The sequence below is a fragment of the Typopeltis vanoorti genome, chromosome 14 (genome assembly GCF_054136105.1).
Source record: "Typopeltis vanoorti isolate ZY-2024b chromosome 14, IOZ_Tvanoo_1.0, whole genome shotgun sequence".
Lineage (NCBI taxonomy): Eukaryota > Metazoa > Arthropoda > Arachnida > Uropygi > Thelyphonidae > Typopeltis > Typopeltis vanoorti.
The window spans coordinates 48,490,545-48,517,412 of NC_143562.1; the positions used below are offsets into that span (position 1 = coordinate 48,490,545).

At 36.9% G+C, this 26,868-nt stretch overlaps 2 protein-coding genes across 2 annotated transcripts in view; one reads left to right on the plus strand and one right to left on the minus strand.

Moving 5' to 3' along the window:
- Positions 1–2,495, minus strand: part of LOC150099438 (cytochrome P450 4c3-like) — a 28,660-nt gene extending 26,165 nt beyond the window's left edge. The window contains 1 exon segment of the mRNA XM_090404352.1: positions 2,295–2,495. Within this exon segment, the coding sequence (XP_090260478.1) occupies positions 2,295–2,495 (201 nt within the window).
- Positions 2,496–15,758: 13,263 nt separating this feature from the next.
- The window catches only part of LOC150099439 (cytochrome P450 4V2-like), a 115,827-nt gene continuing 104,717 nt past the window's right edge, over positions 15,759–26,868 (plus strand). Inside the window, exons 1-2 of the mRNA XM_090404353.1 lie at positions 15,759–15,762; positions 22,277–22,360. Coding sequence (XP_090260479.1) covers positions 15,759–15,762; positions 22,277–22,360 — 88 coding nt within the window. The remainder of the gene's footprint in view (positions 15,763–22,276; positions 22,361–26,868) is intronic.

Sequence of the window (26,868 nt, forward strand, 5' to 3'; positions counted from 1 at the left end):
AGAGAGAGAGAGAGAGAGAGAGAAAATAAAAATATAGATGTACAAATGTAGGCCCAAATTTAGGCCAATAGATTTGGGAATTACTAAAAGTACGCAATCTGAACAGAAAGCAAGTGTTCTGCACTTGTCCTATCGAAGTGTAATTTGGATCTTTGATTATTGATTGCTGATCTGCGCGATGAACGAGCAGCTTGAGTTTTGATCAACTGATATGCAGGATTGTATTCTTAAATTTCCTTGGCAAATCGCATTTGCCAAGGAAATTTAAGAATACAATCCTGAATTGAATTAAGAATTCAATAATGATGTGAGCTTTGGGTGATTGAGATAAAGGACTTTCCAATAAGAATATTGCTTCAATTTTTCGATTCGACTTTGTGAAAACAATTGTCCCAATAAATGAACAGCAAGATTTCAAGCAAATACTCCGATTTAGCAGTATTTTAGCGTCAAAATCATGAATTCGTAATCGGTGTCTTAAGAGTGTGCAACTGAAAAGAAGAACTCTGTAAGATTTATGGCCTGAATACCAAAATGATGGCTAACTCTACAGCATATTTTTCAGATCTGGATACGAAAGATCTGGATACCGTTGTGAAAGTACTGTGCTGGTGAGACAATGGAGAACTGGTAAAAAATTGTTGCATCTCTTACGACTGGATCGATTGAGTTGCTAAAGGAGATTCATTCAGAGTAGTGAACAGCGAAATTCTAAGTAAGTCAAACTCATTTTCGAGATGTTCGAAAAGTAAATGATTAATGATCCCTATCTAATATAATGAAAAATATCAATAAGTGTTTAGCAGAAGTTTTTAATAGATTTAAATAGATAAATATTTTATAATCGCATAAAAATGAAAGGATTTTCTTAGAACAGGTGGTAAAAATTTAAACGCATTGAACAAGAGCATTATTTATTCCCAATCACGATATGCCAAGCTACCTCTATTCTATGAACAGCATGTTTGTGGTGTTGTTTTTCTCTTTTTGTGATGTAGACTGGTTAATTTTGTGAAGATCCGATCCATTATTCAACCAACAAGTTCGAATTTTCGTCGTATATATTTTAAATGGCTTTCGGCAGCAGATGAATTCTGTTGCCCCATCAAAAATCAAATCCACTCTGTTATGCTATCGTTAGAGTCCGGATGTGTAAAAAATGATATTGCTAAAACAATTCATCCCTTTGTGGATGGAATTATTCACATAGGAATAATAAAGTAGAATAGATGGAAAGAGGACTAAACCGAAAAATTAAATGTTCAATTTTGTTTATAGATGCGTGCATCCACGAAAATGTGTATATAAACCTGAAAGCAAAATAAACATTTGATATCTTTAGAATTATTCATTTCAATTTATTATAAAAGTATTTTTACACTGTGTGTGTGTGTGTGTGTGTGTGTGTGTGTGTGTGTGTGTGTGTGTGTGTGTGTGTGTGTGTGTGTGTGTGTGTGTGTGTGTGTGTGTGTGTGTGTGTGTGTGTGTGTGTGTGTGTGTGTGTGTGTGTGTGTGTGTGTGTTCAAAATCTTGCCTCACCTACATAGAGATTTCTTCTGCAAATTTCCCTACCATCACCCCCCCCGGGTACAAATCATTATTGATCACAGCACATACGGGTGTACCCCAAGGAGTCCCATTGTTTCCTGGCTTGTTCATTAGTCTAAATAATGAGTTACTTCGTTCTCTTCCAAGCTATTTACTGATGACCTTATATTCAAGTTCGTGGCTTAAGTCATCAGTGTGACAAAGTCAAGTACGTTTTTTCTTATCTTCTCATGTAGAGTCAAGAAATTGAAGGGTGAGAACGAACTTTGATGTTTTCCTGCACAGCATGCCCTTGTATTCTGTCTCCGTTTTGGAGGATTAGAGATAACTTGATCTTCTGTTCTGTTCTGTTCTCTCCAATAGGACATTCAACTTTCCCATCCACTCTAGGATCTTTAGTTTCTTCTTTCCATAACGTTTCACTTGAAATCTCAACAGAGGTTCTTCATTCTGAATTATTTCCTTCTTCCTAGACTCCTTCATAGGTTATTCATATCCTAGGTAAAGTCTCTCTCTTAGTAATATCCTGGATGAGTGTAGCGGTCTCTTCGTTTTACATCTTTCTCACGATGTGCCGCTGATATTTTTCCATGCCACTCTAAACCACGGAGGTTTTGGTATTCCCTGTGTTCATGGTAAGCGCCTAGATTACATATATCCAGATCACAATAAATTTCACTCTCCTCTTTAGAGGTTCATCTTGCTGCTTCTAGGACTTTGTATATTAAGGATGATTACAGAGGTACCTTCGAATAGGTGCTTGATGGAAGGACAACCGTACGACTGCTTTGCTGAACATAGGATATGAGATCTATTGTTGTACCATTCAGTAGACGGAGCTGCATTACAAGGCTAAATATATTTCCTCTCAGCATCAATGGACCGAGGCTGGAACACCCTTCTGAGTTTGATGACGATGATGTCTTCATTATTGGAGCCATCGACATGATTCCCTTATGGTTTTCCTCGAACATCTCAATAGCCGACATCAAAGTATTAAGTTTACTGCCGAGCTTGAAACGAATAATTCTCTGCCTTTCTTGATGTCAAACTGACTCACTCTTCTGGTAAACTCAAAATATCGATATATAGAAAGTCCACACATACCAACAGATATCTGCATAGTCAGTCCCATCACTTCCCTCATCATAAGCTCAATATATCTATTCCTTACATAAGCACAGTTTCACATAAATTAGCAAAAGTTCTAAGAAAATACAATATCAGAACCTTGTTCACTCACTTCCAAAGATCCGTTTCTTAATAAGCCACCCAAAACCTTGTCATCATTAACTCAAATACCTGGCAAAAATCTACTAACATCTTCCGTTGCAATGGTGAACTAGAGAGAAAAATCGTGGAATCTAGAGAAATCATCTTCAGTCCTGTTCATCTAAATAATAACTTGAGCTATAACCTCCCAGATAGTCATTCAGCTGTAATCATGTACTGGCGTTCACTTGGTACTGCAAGCACGCACTCTCTCAACAATGCAACAAACGAAAGAACAGTTTTAAATACAACTACAACGTTTTCATGCTAATTATGTATAGAGACTCTATATGTTGTTCATAGTTTTTAACCTTCAGTGTTTAGTGTTTTTTATTTCTTCTTTCTTTTATAATGTCACCTGATGAAGGCTGTTAAAAGCCGAAACTAGTCGTCTTTTTAAATTAAAACCTTTTTACTTAAATCTCAGTTCTAGTCATTCAATTCTTTATACAAATATGTATATTAACCGGGTTAATATATATATATATATATATATATATATATACAGTATATGAGTGCTGTTATCCTACAAAAGTAGGATAACAGCAGTGTAGAACCCAACTAAAGAACTCACATTGGATTGAGGAAGCCTGACTTTGTAGTAAATAGAGGAGATGAGTTGTTCGTTATTGATTCGGAACTTGTGAGTTCTGGACGACCACTCACTACCCTCCTTCATGAGAATGCTGTCTATCGTACTGAGTCCCAAGACTTGTTATGGCTGCTTCTGAAAGAACACCACATCGTACCTAGATGCATCTATACAGCTGAACCTTTTAAAGATGCATGGTGGCAGAAGAGTTATGTGGACGTACTTTGGACTCCATCTCTCTCTCAAGCTGATTTCGTGACATTTCAAGAGTATCTTGAAATGTCACCTGATGGATTTAGCAAAAAATGACTTGGTCTCGAATTCCCAGGTCTCGAATTGGATAGCACAGAATATTTTTGAGGCATAGATGTCTCCAGGTCCTAAATGTAGACCCTAGTATGTAGCACTGTTTCATAACCTAGTAAAATATCCCATAATCAGTAATAATCTCACTAATACGGATGAAAATCGTCTACAATAGAGAGATATTCATAAGCATCTATGCCGCAATGAAATCGAAATCACATGATGTTGACTGGACAGTAGAAATTGTATCAATTGAACCTTTAGGTGCGGAATATTATTTTAGTGTCTATGTTATTATTTCTATTCGTATAATTATATAGACATAGCGGATATAAAAGATCCAACATTTTTCAGAACCTAATATATGTAGAATCCTCTGAAGTTTCAAAATTTGTATACCAAAGCGCTTATGTGAATACAGTGCAAGACATCGGATTTGGCTTAGATTGCACTACTTTAAAGACACTAGCGCTTTCTAGGTGACCGTATATTCGCTTTTTATTAGTAAATTTTGATAAAGTTTTCGCTATCCTGACCGCTATTTCGAAGTGGTTGATTCACATTCAAAACTTCCATTTAATACCAAAGCAATCTTATGTCAGGGAGGTGTATTTTTATTAAGTAAACTTTCTGTCAATGCGAATGCGGATATTTCATCAAGCTGGTGTCTTTTAAGTAGCAAACTAAGGCAGTTCTAATACCGAAGATTATATTCTCATAAGCGCCCTAGTTAAAATTTTAAACCTACTATATTGATGTTTTTTCAATATTTACAAGTTTTAATGTAACACAAAATATGTGAAGGAAAAAAAAATTAAGATGATTCTATATATTAAGCTGGTAAACTTTAACCAATATTGTAATAATTGTACAACATACCATGAAATTTTCATTTATAGCCTCGTAACAATTTTGGACTCACCAATTTCAGTAAAATTTATGATACAACCAGAAACATATTGTGAATCCATTCCGAATTAAATTACAAAGCTTTACGAATATAAACTTCTACGTTTAGTTAAGATAGAAGGCTTATACTGACCATGATTGAGACCACGTTTTTCCCTCTTCCTGTAGCATTTGTAAAAGAGATCCAAATTACCTATAAAAAAATGAGGGGTAGGTCCAGGTACATCTGCCAGTGAATGATTGCATTGGTATTGAATTACATACAGCAGTACAGTAAATAATAGCAATATGATTAAAAGCAAAGTAGTCGAAATGCCTGGAAAGTACACGTTTTCCAGTTCAAACGACATCGTGCTAATCAGCAGTAACCTTTCAATTCAGAATGAGTTCTAAATATACAGAAAAACGTAATAAAATGCGCCATCAGGAAAGTGCCAATAAGTGCACATTGTCATGATTTCGTAATCTTTGTAGGCAATTGTTTAACAGACAGGGAAAGGAAAACGTATATCTAAAATGTCAAATAGTGAAAATACATTGATGATTTAATTCTCTAGACGCGGAAAAGTGGATTACATAATACCAGCTAGGCATGCTAAGTGTTAACAGGTAGCCTTGAAAAGAATAATAAAAAAAACTTGAATAAATAAAATAAAATAAAGTAAAATAAATACTCCTAATCGTGAGATTCGCCTGTTCATCGCATGAATTTCTAAAAATTGAAGACCGGTCTTCTAATAGGTGGGTGCGTGCTGAGAATATGCAGTTGACACACGATGATATGTTGGCACTTTGTGACCTTCGCACACTTGCAGATAATCAAGTGGATCCTAAACATTTTTTTTTTATTCACACAAGGAATATATCCCACGCTAGAAAAACCACCCTCGCCACTCGTGAGTATAACTTTGATAATATTAGAAGAAGAATTATGTAGTGTTTGATGCAAAGATCGCAATCCGAAAGTGTTAGTGGAAAACCAAACGTGGGGTGATTGTTAATGTTGGTAGTGATTTAGAAGTAGGAAATATGAGATTGAAACAGTTTATTTTGACTGGAAACTGTCGACATCACAAAAATTATATAAACCTTCGGTATATATGAGGAATTCATGATGATCATTTTTCTGGGATTTTAAAAAGTGTCAAACAAAGCGATGATCACTAACTTCGTGGATAATTATAAAGATTCAGTTTGAATTACAAAAAGAAAAACGTGCTAAAATTCACTAGAAATGTTGTTTTTTTTAAGATACTGATATTAGGAAGGTAAGACATTTATTTGCAAAATTGACTCGTGATAGTCGACTCAGAGCAGAAATCTAATCGAATTCCTCCAACTGATAAAATTCAAACAAATTATTATTTTGAATTATGAGATAGAATCTAAGAAAAGAAAATCTTACAAGAAAAAAAATGCCCCGCTTTTCTTGCGGAAATTTTGTGGTTTCTTCGACACAGTTGTAATATCACCAGTGCACATACGATAGGATATGATAGTTAATTATAAACTGGTGTCAGAAACCCAAGAACGAACGTTGTTTCTGAAGATTACAACCGCAAATTCAGACAAATCAGCTTATAGTAATTTGGATAACTGACGATTTCGTGTTGAAAGCGGGTAAACATTCAAATTTTCGAATCGTGCACAAAGGGGTCACACGGTGGCATTCAACAGGATAAATTGTATTTGAAGGAAGTTCTTTTTGTGAAGAAATAAAGTTACAGACTTGGATGCCATGTAATGCCTCAAAGACATCATCTGTATTATTTCACGCTGCTATGAAAGACTGGCAATTCCAGACGTTTGCTTAGTGATCTCCTTCCTATATCAAGGAGAAGGAAGACAGATATTTGGTTCTAATAAAATGTAATCGACGCATTGGTTTAATTCAGGCAAGGGTAAGCTTATATCTCAACAAACTGTGGCAAGACTTCGTCAACAAGTAGGCCTATACGCTCGAGCAGGATTTCAGTGATGATGTATCCATAAAAAAGACGGACCCGATACCAATGGGCTAATGTATAAGATTTATAGATCGTTTTAGTCTTTTTTCCAATTCTAGACGACACTTGATGTTGCGTGAAAGTTGTATCTTCAATCTTCTCCCACGTTCCACTGTTTGTTTTATTCTTCTTGGAATTCTTCTTCAATGCCTTATTTCTATATTGTTTTTTCTTATTACGTTATTACGGATAGTAATATGTGTTTCAGAACTTGGTAAGAGAATATCAATCGCCTTTCGAGGTATTCTCCTGATAAGGAGATGGAGATTTCCTGAACGATTGTTGCATCTCTCATGTCAGAGTTACCGAGGACGAGTGAACAGTGAAATCCTAAGGAAGATAACCTTATTAAGATTATTACGATGTTTGGAATGTACATGATTGATCAGCCCAGTCTAATAATGAAAAATATCAAAATATATATATAGATTTTATAAACACACAAAAGTGTTGAAAGGTTTGCCTAGAAAGCTTGGTAAAAATTAAAACGCGTTGAAAGAGCATTATTTATTATCCATCAAGTTATGTCAAGCTTTTTTTTATTACTTTTTTCTTTTTCGTTCTGTAGCACACTAGTGGAAATCCGATCCGATCCGATCCGCTTTTTCAATAACATGTTCAAATTCTTCTTCGAGAAGAATGATTTGAACTCGGTGAAGGCCGCAAGCCTAATTAAGGATGTTGCTAAAGCCATTCCGCCTTTGTGGACGGAAATATTCACATAAATAATAGCGTAAAGAAAAGAGAGAATACAAAAGCGAAAAATTAAATGCTCAATGTCTTTAGAATTATTCATTTCAATTTAATTAAAGTATAATCTTTGTGATTGCAAGCGTGCGCGCGCGTAATTGTTTTCGTCACTGTAATTAAAATTACCCACTCTATAAAATTTCTTTAAACAAATTAAAGTGTGTTAAATTCATTCCATAAATCGAAGTATAGAATCAATCCACGACAGTTACACATGAATATAATGCGAAACTACCCTCGGTTATTTCTTTCTACATTTCATTTTTTTTCACTGTAAGAACAGGAATCTCCACGTTCGTTTCATTATTATTGCATTATTAGAATGATATCACCCTGCTCTCTCTCTCTCTCTCTCTCTCTCTCTCTCTCTCTCTGTAACTCCAGCCATGTTTTCAGCTGATAATGATATGTACTGTACTGTGTAACTATGAAATACAGAGGCATTATGAAGGGATGATAGGGTATATCTGTATGCAACGCCTAGGGAAATGTGGAGTGTAAAACAGTTGGTCTACTTGTCCCATATACTCAATAAAGAAACTCCAAATGTGGTTACTTAATAAACTATCCAATGGAGGAAAAGTTTCACCAAATATCTTTGAATCACGATCCGATCCACACATACCTCACCTGAGCAGCTTATATCTGCACGCGTTATATCTGCACGCCTGGTTGCCCGAGTGAACAGTATCTTCCCGGTCTCCAACTAACAGGCTGTGAGTTAAAATCGTGTCGTAGGCATGAGTCTGCATGACGACCGTCCCACATATTTCATATTTAGAAATGTCAAAGCTGAATACCTTGACAAAGTTCCTAGTTTGATATCTACATTAGAACAGTACGTTGGATAAGTTCGCGTTTCTGGTATCAATTCTTTATCAATTTAAAGAAGATTTTATATTTTTACATAGTTAGGTGCATTTCTCTAGAAGCCTATGTGTTAATTGATGGAGTAGTGTAGAACAGTGGCTAGTAATATCCATATTGGTATGCTTAAGTGACAACTTCATCAAAACAAAAGTGATGGCTTCTGGCAATTTAAAGGAATATATTATAGAAGGAAATAACATTAAATCGTTGAAAGTTATGATTTACTGGAGTCTAGAATCATCAGAAATATGAAGATGAAATTAAAAGAAGCATAGTCATGGGAATAAAGAAACCTAATTTTAAACCTGACAAAATTTATGAAATATAGAGGCGTGGTAAGAGCAGGAAAGTTAGAAATGTCAAAGCAATTGTATTTCCGGTAGTGATGTGAAAGCTGGATTATTAAGGAGAAAGACAGAAAGTGAATTTATTGATTTGAATTATGGACGTATAGGAGACAATTCAGAATCCAATGGACCTAAAGAATTGCCAATAAGAAGGTTTAGAGACAGAATGATATAACGACAAAATGCTTCTTGGAGGCGATGGTCGCTAAACAGAAGTTGATGTATTTTGAACATAATATGCGATCTGATGAATCATTGAGAAAGGCAGTTTTGATGTGGAAGATTGAGGGAATAAGAAGAAGAAATAGACCACAGAAGAGTTGGATGGACAACATAAAAGAACTTACCAAGGTGAAATTAGAATTCCTCTTTCTTTAAGTAATTAAGAGAATCTTGGTCCACCAAGAATCAAAAACGATTGGATGGCACATAATGACAACAACAACAACATGCTAATATTCTACTACTCTAAATTAGAATCATTTCGTCCCTTAATAACCAAAACAGAAACTTCTTTTTGTTCTTTTTCGTTGCAACGTCTCAGACCAAGTATTCATTCATGCTGGCCTCATCTCCAGCAGGTTTTTATTACATAATTAGTGCAGCTTGTCAAATCACTGGGCATTCCTCATCCGGAAATAATTAGAAAAATATTGCTGCAATTCAATCACTTCCCTTTATTTAATGGCTTCTCTCTCTCTCTCTCTCTCTCTCTCTCTCTCTCTCTCTCTCTCTCTCTCTCTCTCTCTCTCTCTCTCTCTCTCTCCCTTAACCATTAAGTTTCAATTCTTCTGATCATCTTTGAGATATGGAACGATAAGCTCATGAAAGATAATTTTAATACTGTTAAAGTAAATGAAAAATAATTACTTTTAAAGAATTAGTTACTTTCATGTTCACTGTGTAAAATATTCATTTTAAAGTTAATAAATAGTTTATGAACTTTAAAATGAAGATCTCAACCATCTCAATCAATAACAAGACCGAACGTTTCCGATCGAAACAGCAGGTTTGGCAGCCTGCCATAATGCTCTTTCTCTCGTGTAGAGTACCTTATGGAATCTTTCCAAGAAACACTTGGGATTGGTTGGACTGTTCGACTAAGAACACAAAATTTCTTTGTTATTTATATTAGATGTTAAGTTTATCCTGATTTTCGTATTAAATTCGTTTTGGATTGCAAATATTAATTCTTGAAATATTGTGAGCTATTTAGTAAAGTTTTCACAGAGTATTGGCATGCGAGGTTCTGGTCGCATGAATCACCTCAATTATCACGGCCAATGCTGATGTCTGATCACTAATTGAGAATATGACGTAGGATATACACACAGTGTGGTCCATAAATTTTAGGACTTGATTTGTTGCGCGTACAGTACTGGAGCCATCTGTCTGCATACACGCTAACTAAAGCGATTTAATGTCTTCACCCCGGAGAGCGAAAATAGTTTACGTGCGGGAATTATGATGGGTAGTGCGAAGTGATTTTTCTTAATCCGTCATGGATATAAAAAGTAAACAGAAAATTACCATTAAATTTTGTTTTAAAGGGGATCTTTCCGCTGGAGAAAACCTTAGAAATAGTACATATAGAAATGAGGCTCTGAACCTATCTGATATCTTCGGGTGATATTCGCTATTTCATGACAGAAGGGCGTCAGATGACGAGAGAAGTGGCCGTCCCACATCGACTCGAACTTACGCGAACACTGCTGCTGTCGTTGTGTTGATGAAGAGCGATAATCGAATCACCTCATGACAGCGGAGATCGCGGCGGCTTTGAACTTCCCTTAGAGCGCGTGTTTTCGCATTTTGCGTGAATATTTATAAACGAGGAAGTTGTGTGGTATCGCACCTTGACAGATGAGCAAACCGAAGATTAAGTTACATCTTGGCAGGACGTTGTCGTAAACGCGGATGTCAACAATTTTTTTTTGATAAAAATCATTACGATAGATGAGAGTTTGTGTTTCGCCTAAGATCCCCAAAAGAAAGAGACGGAGTTTTGAATGGATTGGTACTCTTAAGGCGTAGTACACAAAAAAAAAAAAAATTCATACCGGTGGGGAGAACAGTGAATGCGTAATTTCATAAAGAACTTATGGATCGTCTTTCTTAAACGCATTTAACGTGTTCGTCTGGTCCCATTACATTCGCCAAATTTTTTTCCTGTTGCATCATAAAGAACTCGCTCATAAAGTGGCAAAAGTGCGTCATTTTGTTGACACATGAAAGAATCCCCGATCCTTTATCAACCATTACTTACCAGATTTATCCTCTGCGGACTATTTTCTGTTCCCCAAGTTCAAAATGAAGCTGAACGGATACCATTTTGTGGATGTTCTATCCATCCAAAAAGATGTAACGGATAAATTAAAGACATTCGAAGAAGCGGAAATTTCTGCGGCGCTCTGAAAACTGCCACAGCGCTAAAGCTTCTTATTGCGTATGGATCGCATTTCGAATATCAAATGTTTCATCTTTCTCTCATATGTTTACGATGTTTCATTATTTTTGTCCTAAAACTATACAACTCAATTTTTCATAAACGAAATTATGAGCTGTCAACAATGAATAATGCATCAATGACTGACCAAAGTACGTACAACTTCTCACATTAAAAATGCACCTCATTCTGAAGGTCTGGAGAAGTGATGAAAAGCTTCCTAAGAATGTTAATTAACCCGATCTTAATTTATTCAATAGGATATTTCTGGCCCAAATCATTAAATAAAAAGTTTCAAATTTTTAATGCGAATAATTTAATTAAATCAATTGAGTACTTTTAATAACTTCTTGTCGATTTTAGCCGCCATAATTTTAGCTACCGGCATGGTTGGCTGAGTGGTTAGTGTATCCGCTCTCCAGCCAAAAGGCTGCAGGTTCGAATCCAGCATGGACATGGATGTTTGTGATTGTCTGTGGATATACTAGTGATAATGGTGGTGGACGGTAGATTACGTTGGTGTATATCAGCGTTTCTCAAACTTTTCCTAGGACGGAACACTTCGTAAATCCAGAAATTTTAACAGAACACCTTGTTTAGTCGAGTATCATCGTTCTCATATTCAATGTAAAGCTAAGCGCACAATATCGCCGAAGCAGACTGTATCGCATTGCAAAAATGCGACACCTCATACTACAGGCGTGCCGGGCCGCATCGCAGCTCATTGACCTTGCTTGTGACCGCACGTTTCTAAGAATAGATACCTCCTAATTTACTCGAGCTCGGAGATGTCGACAACAGAGGGCGGCTGAGTTAAGGCCAGTGCGCACTGGCCTTAATAGCACAATCCACAAGCAGAGTGAGGATCTCCTGATTTTCAAACATGTTTGAACTTGTCGCAGCATGTAAAACCATTCCAGGCACATATTAATTGTGATAATTTTACAAAGAACACTTATTCACTTTCCGCTAAACACAGCTTGGAAAATCCTGGTATAGATGATGATGGTTGCAGTTCGTTGTAATTAGTGGATTGAATGGCGGATACAGAGGTGTAGAGTAAGTGTCCTCCCTCAATGAGTCTTTGGACTCTCTGGAGGTGTCAGGTAATAATATTAATAATATTTTTTATTTATTTGCATACCTGTCATTTTAATCGCATTAAGAACTCGCCTCGTTTTGAATGTAAATTAAAAAAAAAACATCCGGGTTTAAATCCAGTCCATAACGTGAGGAATCGTGGCAGATCTTTCTAATCAAATGGTGAGTTAGCGGTTTCATGTGGAGGTACAGGATTTTTTTCCGTCCCTCAAACAAGCCTCGAACAGGTGGAATCTACAGATATCACACACTGCGGGAAAACGGATCAACCACCCAATGGTTTCGAACGCCTGAACTGTAAAGTGTGCTTCTACGATAAGCGTAAATCGAGATATGATTCCATAATTCAAATTAGTTGTGAGGCTGTGCTCACAATGTTTGCAAAATCTTCTTTGAATATCTAGCTGACAATCGCTAAGCAATATTCATGTTGCTTAGCTGTTGTCAGCTAGATAGAATTTACTTTCACGTAAATAATGCTGGGGTTTATAGTGCAGTGTAAATGGTCTAATGGCATCTCTATCGAATTGCAACTGTATCCTGGTAAAAGGGATAAAAGCTGTCTTAATTATATAATTACACATTCTCTCTCTCTCTCGCTCTCTGTCTCTTTTCTTTTTTCGGAAGCCGGAATGGCTGGGATGAATTAACAAAGTGGATTTTAAAAAAGTGAATGAAAACTTCTTGTGGAGCAAAGAAAGAGCTTTAGAAAAGCACACGTGTTCAAATTTTGTTAAAAGATGTTATTTTATTGCTTTCAAATTTTGATTTAAATTAATAAAAAAGATTAATTGCAAACAGTAGTTTAAACAAAGGAACAGATTATTCAGTAGAAACTTTACAATGGCCATAATTCAAATACATCTTCGCGTATTTCTTCAATTTCCTCCTCAGTTATCTGTGTTGGCAAGTAGTAATCGATATAATCACACAGTTCTACGGGATAGTTAATGAGTTTGGCGAATTCCGTTTTCAAGTCATCATTTTTTGGTGAGAAACCTAGTATGAAATAGTCCGACAGAAGCAGGTGGTGAAATTCGTCCTCGATGTAAAGATCGTGTGATTGTGTTTCCATCCGATCGTTAAACACCCTGTGGAAGTGAACACGCCAATCTTTAGATCTCCTAAGACTAGTTTTACGGTCAATCTTTGATGAGTCTTTTTCGTAACAAAAACACCACGTCCACCTTGCTAAAAGGCATATGTCTATGATATATATCGCGAGGCTAAACTTATTCACTTTCGCCAAGAGCATTTTCATTTTAATACATTTACTAGCTCTTTGGACTTTTTCTCCCAGAATATGTTTCTTGACGGATAGCTTGAGTTCGGTCATATTATCCCACATTTCCAAATATTCAAGGAACCATTCCATAAAAGATGTCCGGAAACCTTGTTTTTCCTCAATGCATCCAAGAATCTTCAAATATTTGGTGATAACGCCTTCATTTTTGTCAATAGCTCCGGACTTGAAATATTTCACCCAACTATTTTGTTCGAGTTTTAATTTCTTACAGTTTTCTGCAATCCATCGATAGAAAGAAGTTATCTGTCTAGACGAATATTCGATGAACCTGTTCGATCTTGTCATGTCGTTTGAATTGCTTAAGTCAACTTGACGGTGGTTGGAAATCCCTATACAGCTCAGTATTTTTTGGAAAACAGAGGATACTTCTATTTTCCCTATTTCTCTCCATAAATAGTCTGCAAATGATATAGTCCTTTCCTTTATGTTTTTACATATACGGGTTATTCTGTCATGCTGAATCTCATGTTCTTCCGGTTTGAGTCTAATAAATTGGCTGCATGTGTTCAAAATCCATTCAGCCGATTCTTGGATATAGTTCTGTTCGGTTATCAAATATATGGACAGTATTAGCAATAAAAGTATCTTTACACTATACGTTTTATATTTCCGGCAAACATCAACTTCATTACGAGGCATTTTACTCTTAATATCAACGTCCACTTAAAAATAAAATAGTCACATTAGGAACTTTTCTCTTCTTTATATAATATCAACGTCCACTTAAAAATAAAATAGTCATTAGCAACTTTCTTCTTCTTTATATAATAATCACTTCAGTGCGCACAGTATAAACGCTTTACTTCAAATGATAAATGAACAATGAGAACGAGATAGTTTTGTTACAATAATAGAAAAAAATTCTAAATAATGTTTATTACGTAAGTTCATCAACCAACAATATTGTTTCCATAGATACCTAGCGTGACATTCTTTCGAAATAACGCGTTGCATTTAGCTGGTAATTTTTATTTAATAATAGAATTTAAATTGTAAATTTAAATTCTATTTCGTGTCGTAAGTAGGCAAATCTGTTTTGGGAATATACTCATCTATAGATCTAACACAGTCTTACTTTGGGAATGAGAAGTACAACGGAACGCTGACCACATTAAAAATATCTGAAATCTTTAACAAGAAGACGCAATCCTTTCTTGCATTAGAGGGGGGGGAAGACATACAGAGATAGTAAGAGGGAGAGAGAGAGAGAGAGAGAGAGAGAGAGAGAGAGGTGGGGTATTATAAATTTCCTACTTTCCAATATCGCGTGGGTTGCATTCGCTATTGCATACATCAATGTCTTTTACGCTTATTCTTATAAAATGTAAATTCTACCATGTCTTGTGAACGTTGTCTTATTTTAATAAGATAAAAGTTTGTTGCATTTTTTTTCTTATTTCGTATCACCTAATATTGCAATTTTGTCTTAACGTTTGTCTTGTATTGCACTGTCTTTTTCCATCTGTACTATGTGTTAAATGAATTAAATTCGATTCGTTGCCGATGATCCTTATCCAACTTTTAGTAAATATTTTCTTTTTCTTTTTGTTCTTGTCAAGTAGTTGAATATTACGTAAACTCTGAAGTGTTTTTGATGACAAAATTCTATTCAGTTTAAATCAAAAATTACAATTGCTTGATTGATTTTACTTAAGATCCCAAAACATGGTAGAAAATTCTCTTAAGTTTCAATATTTTTATTTTATTCAAACAGACCGAATAAACAGTAATCCACCCTTTATTGGAGTCGCAAGGAATCTATAAACTGTCATTTATCGATTAGGTGCGAAACGCAGGAGGTTAAACACTTCCAGAATTATATATACCTATATATCCTATTGGGCAGGTCCTAAATCTTGGAGATTTAGGAAGCACGCAAATTTGTGTTCCTGTAGATAAATAGATAAGTAATTACCACGGAATTTAAGTTTTTCAAGCCACTTCAGTCCTCCTTCAAGACGGGAGATGGTCTTATGTTAATGAAGGATGTATCAAAAATTACCTCGAGATTCATTATTCACGTTTCAACAGATAAATTTCAAATTAAACCCCTTCTTCTGAAATTTCCCAGTATCTTATTATTATTTCCTGTTTGTTCACCCACGTAAAAGGAACTATCATGTACACTACCAGCTCAGTAACTTTTGACCTTTAAGTGATTGCTTTTTTCGTAGATAATCCACCAATGACTGGATTTTGGGATTTTGTGTTAACCTCTGGCCTCGTTAGTAGCGTACTTAGTATACCCACTCTGCCATCAACAGGCTGTGGATTCGAATTCTAGTATGGGTGAATGCTTGGAATTATGAGTAAGTGGGAGATGAAATTCATCACCAGATCGGAGACTGCTAATCCTCTAATTGGAGACCTTAATTAGCTTGAAAAGGTTCCATGTTTATTCTCTATAGTAGGATTAAAGTACTATGCAAAATAATAAATATCTCATAATCTCATCTTCCTTATACCCTCTTTTACCTTGCGGTGTCGAGGGTCCATTGATCATCGGACCTCACTCCGTTTACAGGATACGGTGGTCAGCCTTATGCCCCGGTGTATCCTATGGCCTGTAGTGTTGAGTTCTCAAGGCCAATTTGCCTGCTTTGCGGGATGAAAAACCCCAGAATAAACTGAGGAAAAACGCTGCTGTCCACACCTAAGACCGGCTAACTTGGCTATGGCTGAGAAAGATCCTTCAGTTCCTCAAGTCACCGACGGGAATCGAACCTAGGACACTCCTTCCCCAGGCATATGGTTGCGAAGCGCACAGCCACTAGGTTAACCGCGCGGACAATAATAAATATAAATAAAATAATAAAAAAGAAAACTGTTGTCCTATCCAAATGTACAATAGGTTTTACAACCTTTGCTGGGTCTTTATCTCCGATAACGAATCAACTACCTCATTGATATATTTTTGCATATTATAATATACCTCAATACAATACAGAACTGAACAGGGGACTATAGCTGTGATGCCATAACTCCAATAGCATAATGGAAGTGAAAAAAAAATAATAAAGCATAAAAATTAATAATAAAAATAAAACAGAAAAAAAAACTCACTCCACTCACGGTACTAGTGTACTATACGCTTTATAGCCTTTTGAGTTCGTATAATTTATGAATTTTTAAAAAAAAATAAATTAACGAATCTGATTTTTAACACAAATTTTAAATTAAGAAGGAATGAAAGAGAACTTTTTTAAAAAAGAATATTTTAAAAGCCTTTGGTTTACTTTTCTTTGTCTCAACAAAGTCGTTAGGTTTCCAAATTATAAATAAGGAAAGAATAATAAAAAATATATTGTATTCAACGAAAGTGGAAAACTCTGTAGCAGATAAGTATTTGAATATGCTTTTGTTTAAACTAAAATCTTTTACTGCCATTAATAATAAGAGAAGCTTACCAAGGAATTATAACCAGGATTTATACTCGATTGTTTTCTTCTCATGAAAGGCATAACAGTGGATTACGATCTTTGACAGAAGGAAATCACGAGAATTAAACGCTTATTCATAAAACTAAAGTAGCCAATTCTTCTATAAAATCTTCCTCGGTGCAAACGCTGCAAATGCTCCATGAAGGTCACCTTCTTTATTTCTTCTTGATAACCAGTACAGACAGTGCACACATTACAAGAAATAGTAATAAAACGTTTTTTTTTTTTTATTCCAGATATAAATTAAATTTTCGATTTGTATCTCTACTCACTAGAAGTGAAGTCTCCCAGCATCTCGAGCATATAGTTAACAAAAAAAGTAAATTATGTCAATCACCGAAGTTTAAATAAAAACTCGATACAGCTGCCAGATGTATGTCGTTGCCAATTTTGTGTTTTGCAGGATAAATTTTTCTCTCACAGGAAAAAGGTTTTGAATACTTGCGGACCAGAAGAAGAATGGAATAGGTGCACACATTTCTCCGTGGCCGACTTCCTTAGTCTTCAAACCTACAACGTCCAAGTATGCGTCATAAGAATGCTCTCAAATAGACTACTCAAGTTCGGCTAAAATGTCTAAAATATTTAATTTTACAGTGAATTTTACATAGAATTTTAAATATGAATACATGTCTGCATAAAGCATTTTATATTACTGATTAAAAATAGTCACATACCTGAACAGTTATTAGCTTCAAAATTATGAGAATTACCCCCCCCCCCCCCCACCCCCCCCCCCCCCCACCCCCCCCCCCCCCCACCCCCCCCCCCCCCCACCCCCCCCCCCCCCCACCCCCCCCCCCCCCCACCCCCCCCCCCCCCCACCCCCCCCCCCCCCCACCCCCCCCCCCCCCCACCCCCCCCCCCCCCCACCCCCCCCCCCCCCCACCCCCCCCCCCCCCCACCCCCCCCCCCCCCCACCCCCCCCCCCCCCCACCCCCCCCCCCCCCCACCCCCCCCCCCCCCCACCCCCCCCCCCCCCCACCCCCCCCCCCCCCCACCCCCCCCCCCCCCCACCCCCCCCCCCCCCCACCCCCCCCCCCCCCCACCCCCCCCCCCCCCCACCCCCCCCCCCCCCCACCCCCCCCCCCCCCCACCCCCCCCCCCCCCCACCCCCCCCCCCCCCCACCCCCCCCCCCCCCCACCCCCCCCCCCCCCCACCCCCCCCCCCCCCCACCCCCCCCCCCCCCCACCCCCCCCCCCCCCCACCCAATAGGTTCAGAGCCTCATTTCTATATGTACTATTTCTAAGGTTTTCTCTAGCGGAAAGATCCCCTTTAAAACAAAATTTAATGGTAATTTAATGGTAATTTAATGGTAATAAATGTTTACTTTTTATATCCATGACGGATTAAGAAAAATCACTTCGCACTACCCATCATAATTCCCGCACGTAAACTATTCTCGCTCTCCGTGGTGAAGACATTAAATCGCTTTAGTTAGCGTGTATGCAGACAGATGGCTCCAGTATTGTACGCGCAACAAATCAAGTCCTAAAATTTATGGACCACACTGTGTGTATATCCTACGTCATATTCTCAATTAGAGATCAGACATCAGCATTGGCCGTGATAATTGAGGTGATTCATGCGACCAGAACCTCGCATGCCAATACTCTGTGAAAACGTTACTAAATAGCTCACAATATTTCAAGAATTAATATTTGCAATCCAAAACGATTTTAATACGAATATCAGGATAAATATAACATCTAATATAAATAACAAAGAAATTTTGTGTTCTTAGTCGAACAGTCCAACCAATCCCAAGTGTTTCTTGGAAAGATTCCATAAGGTACTCTACACGAGAGTTATTGATTAGTTATATGTATTCAGAATATGAAACGAACAAACATAACCTGAGTGTTTTTATTATTGAAAAATTTACATGACGCAGATATTGAGATTCATCTGCTTTCTATTGGACAGCTACTTATATGATTACTTGGTTTCAGATCAATACATAATTCCTAAGATTACGACTATCGCAATTCCGTTTATAACCTTGCATCGTGATGAAGACATGTTTCCGAATGCAGAAGCTTTTGATCCGTCCAGGTTCCAATCAGAAGAAAGTAGTAAACGGAGCGTTTATAGCTACTTACCTTTCTCCATGGGTCCAAGGAACTGCATTGGAAAAGTAGATTACGTTTCGTTACTTACCTCTTAGGAAGAGTTATTATTATTATTATCATTATTAAGGTATATTGTTGAATATGGTATTATTTGGCAAGAGTTTTAACTGATTTTATAATTATCAACATGACATGTGAAGAATTAGTGACATTGTCACAAGTGTTTATCACAAAAGCAAGTCTTATATTGAATTATTTAAATAAGTAATAATATTTCTTTAAATAAAAGTGTGAATTAGTACGATGCTCAACAATTAAAGCTAGAATAGCTTCTGATTGGGTATCAAGTCTTCCACCTAAAGTGAAAATTGTCTATCATTATTTTGATAGTCATATCGATCTCTAGCTCACTTGTGTATATTTTGTAACCTTTCAAACTTCGTGTCTTTTGTCCATTTTCTTCTTGTTTTGCTAGGCAGCATATTTTCTTATACTCCTCTATCATGTCTTCTAAATGTCTTCTAAATTTGAAGAAATGATCTAGCAGTTAGCGCCCCTCGAAGAAAACCGTTCTCATTTGGAATCTAGTTCCCGATTAAAGGAAATATTTCTATCCTTTCCTTTAACCGATCCCGAGTTCGTTGACCTCTGGCACGGCAAGTTGTTTTCTTCAACTATCCTTGATTGGCTATCGCTTGAAATTGAAATAACCTTCTGTCCCCAAAAGCTAGATAAACCTAAAACTGCCTCCCCAATCCCTATCCAATAGGGAATTAAGAGCGTTAGCAGATAGCGTGTGTTATATTGATAGGTACATATCAGATGCGTCAGAAGATTTCTCGGAAGATCCATTATTCACACAATATCTACCATACCTCTCCTTAAACGCATTCACAACCACCTTTGGAAACTCACCCTACCAATTTGTCATCCTCTAAGCAAAGACCTAGTCCTAAAATCCGTTCCAGCCGTACCCTTACACAACTCCCATTTCTCGTTCTCTCCGTTACTGCCATATACTGAAAAAGGACTTCAGTGTCAATCCTAAAAATACCTTTCATAAGTATATGATTCTATTGTGTCTCCGCTTTATCCATATCAACTAGTTTTTGAACCATAGAGGCCTTCATTATTCTCAAAGAGAACATTCTATGGACCTGCCACAATGCTAGTCACCTACCTCTTCATCTTCTAAAACAATTGTTCGTCCCTACTTAATCCTGTTGACTAGACCTGCGAGCAGTAATTCAGATTTGGTCTAATTAAGAGGGGAATAATAATCCTGCAAGTGCAAGCCATTAGGAAAAAGAAAACCAGGACGTCTCTAACGATGATTTCTAAGGCCGCAACAGGCCATGCTAGGCCTAAATCAGCATGATGATGATGATGATGATAATCCTGCATTTAGAGGGGAATAATAATCCTACAGTCTCTGTTTTTTAGTGTGTTCTTCACCAACCACCTAACCTAATGTACCGTTGTCTACCTTTGCAATATGCCCTCTAAACTTTAACTCACTGTTCGCAATTATCATCAAGTCGCAGTCCTCCTCAGTTTCCTGCGGATGTACATTAATATATTACTGATCATTTTTCCAAAAGTGTATCAATATGCATATGATAGTCATTTATTATATGTCCACATTAAACTGGCATTCGTTTGCCTTTTCCGTTTCTGCGAGTCCATTTACATCTGCAGGATCTCTATATATTACCTTCGTTTATAGTTGCTGTTCTCAGTTTTGCACTATCAGCAAACAACTGAATATTTGATGCCAAGTCATTTATTATATCATTGTTGTACAAATTAAACAACCGAAGAGGATAAAGTACTAAGCTTTGTCGTACACCACTCGTCACCTGCCTTCTCACGGACTTCATCCTCTATAAACAGATGGACAGACAGCTTTGCTATCTGTCCATCTGCCGCTATGTATTCAAAATCATCTGATTCATATCCATCCCCCATTTGTTCTAATGTATGTAACAGAGTTGTATGGGTCATCCTGTCCAAATGGATTGACAGTCAAGTAGTATCACTGAGTATCCATTTCTCTTATTCAACTTCATTCTCACTTTATTATAAAAAAGTAAGAAAATTACTAAGGAAAGCCTAATCTTCACAAAACCATTTTTCTCACTGATAAAATTACACATTACCATTCACCCAGTCTTAAATTCTCTCTTTCACCAGTTTCCTCAACCCAGCATTGCTGTGATGGTTTATAATTTGCTGCCTTTGTCTTGGAACCCCCTTTTATGCAGTGGGATTATATTACTCCCTTTCGACTCCATTTCCACCTCCCCACTGCAGAGGCATAACATAATATCTTTGTCAGAGGTCCTGATCGTCCCTTTGCATAATCTGACATTACACGGGCTGATATGCCAACAAATCCCATGATTGTTTACATTGAGTCTTTACAATATTCTAAGTATTTAAATTTCTTCAACTTCTGTTCTCATGAACATGAGTGAAAAATACTCCGTAATTCTATTATTTGGTTTGTGTAGGTTACGTCTCCATGATTATCACAGTTTATGGACGATTCCATAGGCTTTCCTCCTTCTAATTCAGATTTTTTGGAATCACCAGCTAAATTTTTAATCATAATTAACTTTGACCTTCCTTCCTTGACATACAGGTCACCCTTCTTGCCTTTGCCTTGTATTGCTCATGGGCATGCTGAACACAAATTTCTTTATACTCCATCTGCAACTTTTACTTTGTCTGCAATTTATGCTTAATAATAATATTCATCTAAGTCACTTCTCCCTGGTTTATCAGTCTGATCTGGATATAGGGTCAGATGCTAGGTTTTTCAAACTCTCTCCTTTGACAACCTCCCATTAGCGCCAACATCTTGCTCCTCCAAATCCTTACTCTTTAACAGTGATAAAAGCTGACTCCCATGTGGAGCAGCGGAGCCAAATTGGTTACTGTTGAATTCTCTGATGTTTTATCAGATACAACACTTTCGAACCTCGATAATGCATAGCTTGAATCTACTAGGATCATCTCTCGTAAATTCCCTTTGCTACCACCTTAAATTCTGCTACTAATTTTGTGATTTTTTAAAATTCGTAGGAATGATTTACATTTAGGTGATATGGAGCTAATTCGTAGCTTTTGATTAGATTAAAACTGTTTGCTTAATTAAAAATATTTAATTAATTTACAGTACTTTTATCTGAATCTATGAATTTTACGTTAATATACTTGAAAGTTTTAGATGAAAATGAATTAATAAAACATATTTCTGGGGACTTTGAAGTATTTTGAAAACTATTTCTTTGTATTATGTTTTAGGTCAGAAATATGCTATGTTGGAAATGAAGATCGCTGTAACTAACATTCTTCGGAAGTTTTCAGTTAAGTCTCCAGACCCCACAAGTGAGGTGCATTTTGTGTTCGAGGCTGTGCTTCAGCCTTTGGATAAGCTTCGAATACAATTTAGAAAAAAGGCGATAGTACAAGATCATCTTTGAGGCATCTGTTTAATTAATATTCTTTTCACTCCATTTTCGTTCTTCAAGATCATCATCTTCAAAAGTTTAATGACCTATTTAGGTCTAAAGCAGTCATCAGATGTTTTTTTTTTTATCATCTTTGCATTAGCTTGCGTACAGTTGTCTTAGGTTATTTAGCGCCATTCTTGAAGACCACGGGAACATCCCCTATTAGAGCTTTATCAAAAATTAAATATTCAGTTATCAGGATTTTCATACTTATTTTTCTTCACACTTTTATTTGATCAATTGTCAAAGTAGTGTGTAAAGAAGTTGTTGTTTATATGTATTATGTTCTTCTATATTCTTCAATACTAAATAGCAGTGTGCGCGTTCTCTCTCTCTCGTAACCTTACTTACTCTACTCGGTATTATGTTTGTCCTTCCGTATTTATTAGTCGTATGCCTATGAACACAGAAAAATTTATTTCTAAAGTGCGCCATCAGTATATCAAATATTCGGCATAAGACACAACAAAACTTTCGCTAGATCTCTCTCTCTCTCTCTCTCTCTCTCTCTCTCTTACTAGCATAAATTCCTTCAAAAAAGTTTATATAAACAGTTGTGGTTCTTAAGTAAAGTAATTAAACTGCGCTTTTAATGCCTTAGTTCTTTCCCGCTCACAAGTCCAATATTTTCAGGAACAGTGCAGGTGAAAAATAAAGGATCAGGCAGCACTCTTTTAACAAATCATAAAAACGCATTTATTTACATTAATATGAAATATACATGAATCAAACGAGAGGGACATTGCTTTCTCTACCCATCTACAGGGTGTCCCAAAATTCGGTTTGGGATTTAAATTCGCTAGATTTAAATTTAGCGCCATTTGTACGGTCAAGTGTTGCCAACGGGAAAAAAAAAGACAGCGTGACAGCTGACAGTTCAGGGTTATTAAAAATGGAGCGCTACACGAAAGAACAACGCATTTTCATTGTTGAGCAATATTTTAAAATAATGAAGGTTTGGCAGCTACAGTTCCCAATTTTCGTACAAAATATGGTCGGATTAGTGATTTAACTTCATCAACCGTGAAAACATTAATTAAAAAATTCAAGGGAACTGGATCAATTAGTGATCTTATACACTTTGGCCATCCTTCAACAAGTCGTTCAACAGAAAACATCAAAGCAGTTCGTAAGAGTGTTGCTGAGAGTCCAGGAACATCAATTCGGTAACGTGGTCTTGAATTGGGAATTTCGAGAAGCTCTCTACAGCGTATTCTCACGAAAGATTTGCATTTTTGTGCTTACAAAGTTCAATTGACTCAAGAACTGAAGCTTACTGACCACACACACACACACACACAGCGAAGAGAGTTCGTTGAATGGATTATGGAACAACGTGGATGCTTATTTTTCGAACAAAATCATCTTCAGCGATGAGGCTGATTTTCATCTTGATGGCTACGTTAATCGACAAAATTGTCACATTTGAGTTTTAGAAAATCCACGAGTGATTGTTGAGAAACAAACTCATCCACAACATGTCACTGTTTGGTGCGGATTTTGGGCTGGAAGCATCATCGGTCCATTCGTCTTCGAAAATGCGGCTGGTAAGGCAATAACAGTTAATGGTGCTCGCTATCGCGACATGATAATCCAGTTTTTTGTGCCTAAATTGCAAGATATCGATGTGGACGACATGTGGTTTCAACAAGACGTTGCCACATGCCATACAGCGCGAGAAACAATTCAATTACTGCATGATTCATTTCCTGGTCGTGTAATTTCCCGTTTTGGTGATCAGAATCATGCCGCCCAGATCATGTGACTTAACGCTGTTGGACTTTTTCCTTTGGGGTTTTTTGAAGTCTAAGGTTTATGCCAAGAAGCCCACGACCACCAACGCCTTAAAGGAGGAAATTGAGCGCTGTATCAACGAAATTCAGCCACATTTATGCAAAACGGTCATGGAAAATATCGACAAAAGAGTGCGTGTGTGCCAGCAAAGCCGTGGAGGTCATTTACCCGATATGCTATTCCATGCATAACCCTATACTGTATACTTCTTACACTTCTTAATTAAAAACCTGTGTTTTCTATCAAAATTACTTCCTGCGTGAATTTTGGGACACCCTTTATAAAATCTTTAGCATAAAATTAGAACCCTTTCATTTCACACACTAAATAATCTCTTTAACTCAAAAACTTATTTACTCTCTGCTTACAAATGCAGCTTATTAAACTTCCAGTTTACTCGCAAAGAGGTTAGCTAGCTCTCTCTAAAGTTAATTTCACAACATTGATATTAGCTTCTAGCATGCAAATTGACTCTCTTATGGACACTTCTTATTACTATTAAACTAATTCTTAATAGTCCATCTATAACATTTTATAAGAGGAATTGTGCAAAAGTATGGAACTTACAAAGTCAAACGTCTGTCACTAAAGTCTTATGGCATTCATTCATCTCAGATTTCGAGCTTCCTTCAGGAATGTCCAGCATCAGCAGTATTTTGCGGGAAAATGGTCTTTGAACTGCAACCTGCGGTACTCGTAAAACTACAGCAAAATGTTGTTCTCCCAAGGTGAAAGAAAAAACTCCCGAGCGAAGCTGCTTCGAGTATTTTACACCGACCTTTGGCTTGGGCTCGCGGTAATAACTGGACGACTGGCTTTTCTATCTTGCCCTCTCTAATAGTTCAAACTGCGGCCCGCCTGCATTAACTGAAACTGCCGACAACTGTCTCTTTTGACTGCTGAATGGGTTCTCTCTGTTCTTCTCAGTGACTGGAAGGATTCTCTCTGGCGACCTGGAAGCTCTCTCTGGTGACAATTGGAAGCCCCTATTGCACGGCGCTGTCCCTTTTTATTACGCCTTCTCTCAGACCTCGAACGAAGGGTTGTAACTCCACTTTTTCAACCCAAAGAGTTCAACCCACTCTTTGTTCTCTTCCATGCACTCTTTTGATCGTAAGTTGCCCGCCAGCGGAAAGTTGTTTGAACTTTTCAGACTGACTTTGGAGGTGTTTATGCGCAGAACTTGTAAGCACTTTCTCATACACACAAAATTCGTAAACAGATCTTTCTTATTCCCTCATAGAGAGCTATTATACAGCGTTCCGGTGACAAAACATTGCCTTGTTTTTGACATTCTAAAATATTCTTGTTAAAGGAGTAAATACAGTTAATTTCCAAAGGGTTATTTTTACAAGATTCTCATGGGACTTGACCTCTGTAAAAATCGATGTAAAGCTCTTTGGTATTTTAAAGCTACATCGAATTTTAGAGTTGTCTGTCTTAAAATATGGTCAAACAACGAAATTCTATTAAGGTGTTTATGGGAGTTTGAAACAGTCTTCATAATTCTCAATTGTTTTCTCGTGTTAAGTATATTTTCATCATATGATATTCCAAAAACTTTCCTTATAATACTTTCGTGTCAAATGAAATTTTTAGAAACATTACACATGCACCATTTAAAAGTAATATTCAAGGTGGATCTAGAGTAGTTGAGCCAATATGGCAGCTGATTAACTGACGAGCTTCTAGGTAGAATAATTCATTTTTGATAACTTTCTCCATTATTTTGTTGCTGAATGAGATGACTACGATTGGTGGATAGTCGGGTGCAGACTCTTCTCCGACCACTTTTCAGGAAAGGTTGCATATATTCTTGATTTCATGCGTAGGGATGTGTGTCGACTGAGTACGGTAGATTATAAAGACGATGAAAATCAGGAGTTAGCCATTGGTTCAGAATTAATTTAATTACTTTAACTTAATTAAGTTTTTTTATTCATATTCACTATTATTCGAAATCAGTAATCATTCATCATCTTAATGGTACTGTATGGAAATAAAGACCACTGACTATAGAGGAGTAATTGCCATTAAGGACAATTAAAACCATCATTCTATTAATAACTAGGGATAACGGTATGTGTGAGACTGTTAAGAATGAGGATGCAGTCCAGGATTTCAATTAATAACACTAAGCTGGAAACCTTCCATCCATCCCTCCATCGATCCGCTTCTAAAGAAGATTGAATCCAGCCCTCTCATCACTTTTATATTTAGTTGATAGGCGAAAGTGTCCAAACAGAAGCCTAGGGCGTGCAGACGGGCACTCTAAAAGTTATATTTAGAGCCACATTAAAATTTTCTGTTCCATATTAAGAAAATAATATGGTATCATTTAGAAATAAAATACGTGCACTTTTGTATACAATTCTGGCATTGGTTTTCTTCTTAAATATTTATCTCACGAAACAGAAATATCGACAAATGAGTACAATATAATAATTTATGTCTGTAAATTATGAAATCTACAGACATAACATACATGTCATTATAGTTGTAGATGTTTTCGATGAAAGGATCGAAATTCGAAACAACCACAGTCACTCTAATTTCGAGCTTCGAGGTAACCGTGCCAAGCTAGTCTTC